Source organism: Fusarium oxysporum, chromosome 3, assembly GCF_000149955.1.
Source record: "Fusarium oxysporum f. sp. lycopersici 4287 chromosome 3, whole genome shotgun sequence".
NCBI lineage: Eukaryota > Fungi > Ascomycota > Sordariomycetes > Hypocreales > Nectriaceae > Fusarium > Fusarium oxysporum.
In genome coordinates, this window is record NC_030988.1 from 4,691,866 (window position 1) to 4,693,500 (window position 1,635).

The 1,635-nt window shown below is 49.2% G+C and overlaps 1 protein-coding gene across 1 annotated transcript; it reads left to right on the top strand.

The window, feature by feature from the left end:
- Positions 1 to 258: 258 nt before the first annotated feature.
- Positions 259 to 452, top strand: FOXG_19472 (uncharacterized protein; the record flags this gene model as incomplete). The annotated part of the gene is made up of 2 exons (XM_018399689.1): positions 259 to 340; positions 388 to 452. The coding sequence occupies 2 exons, from the start codon at positions 259 to 261 to the stop codon at positions 450 to 452; spliced, it is 147 nt and encodes a 48-aa protein (XP_018243019.1).
- Between the last annotated feature and the right edge of the window lie 1,183 nt (positions 453 to 1,635).

The following is a 1,635-nucleotide window of genomic DNA, read 5'->3' on the forward strand; positions in this document are numbered from 1 at the left end:
AAAAGTAACCCAATGGGCATAAAGACCGTCGTCAGGTGATGAAATGACTTAAAGCACAGGCTTGAACCGGGAAATTTTTCTGTTGCCTCTGCTGTTCGGTATCAATGCTGTAACTGGGCTTTGAATACCCCTGATCATGGCATGGTCACCGCAGGGGGGTTGAAAGCTGACTGGACCGGGGTCTGGGTTAGCGCAGGCGGGCGCTCAGTATGAGCCGATCTCTTGTTATTGACCGACCCGTTACTCATTTAGCTCATTATGGCATGGGAAGTTAGCGCAGCATGGATCTGCACCCTGAATTCCCGTTTCAGCCGCTGGTGCCGGGAGGACGCCATCTTCAGTCGCCAGATTATGCGGTGGCCCGTGTGTGAGACTAATCTAATCGAGCTCAGGGAATGAAACCCGATAGGTTCGTTTTGCGATCTGAAATCTGTGGACAAGACCAGGCATAGACAGGGAATATGCGAGTGCGCAAATTCCACTCACGAAAAGTAATGAGGGGAGGTACCTCCAACGATTACACAGTACACACTAGCTTGTGAACAAGCATACCGCGCTTACCAGGGTTTGTCAGCGCATCACTACCTAGCTGTGTACGTGGCCCAGCGTGAGGCTACTGGTAGTTTGATGGTATGATGCTTGTCATGGTCGCTGTAACGGCCAGGAAATGAACGATCGAATGCCTGTGGCTTGTTCACATCACGGCAGGAACTGGTATCGAACTAGCCCTTATGCGTGAGTGAACCTGGTAAAAAGTCTTCATGAGTGTCTCTTGTTTTGCTCCGGCACGCTTTACCCGCTGAGTCCGTGAAGAAGCCTGCGTATGCCACTATCAGAACAAGTATGTTTATATGCCCATGTTCAATCATAAGGATAAGCAGCGATTGGATAGTTTACTCGTTGACTGAGATCGTTTGTTTAATGCCTAACCAATTTGAGTAATGATCACGTCCTTGCCAAATTTAGTTTAAGCATCTCGACAAGGAGAGAGCAAGGCTTTGAAGTCTTGCCTTCGACCACCAGGAACGGCCGGACACTCGGTACCGAACAGGGTGGTTGAAAATTGCTAGACGCAGGATCCACCTTTCCATTTTTAGCCATTCACAACGAGACAACAGTGTCTTTGTCACCGGTAACGAACGCCGCTTATCTCAGGACTCCTATACGGAATGGAAGGATACAACAACGCTTGGGAACCAACCGGTAGACCCAGGGTCAAGTCTTTGCTGTAGAGATAGGGGCTTCGCGTACATCTTTCGTGGGGCGGCACGCTGATCCCTGGAGTGTGACAAGGCAAATCAACTCATAAAGTCGGCATGCGCATGTCTTATTCTATTCTCAAGTGCCTGATTAATGGTTTGCATCATTCAATACTGCCTGAGCTGCCTGGGTCCGAGTCGCACCGGCTGTCCCTTATGCCCTACTCCAAGGCCTTGACAACTTGTCATTCCTTCAGCGAAACTAGACAACATCCACTGCATCGAATCTTCAACTCCCCACTAGCGAGCGTCTGATTCTTTATTATGCTCTGACAAGTCAACATCTCACCAACTCCTATTCCCATCTATCCCTGCATCATTATACACGCATGGCCTCGGAGGCACGTCAAAGTATAGCAAATTATCATGAAACCCG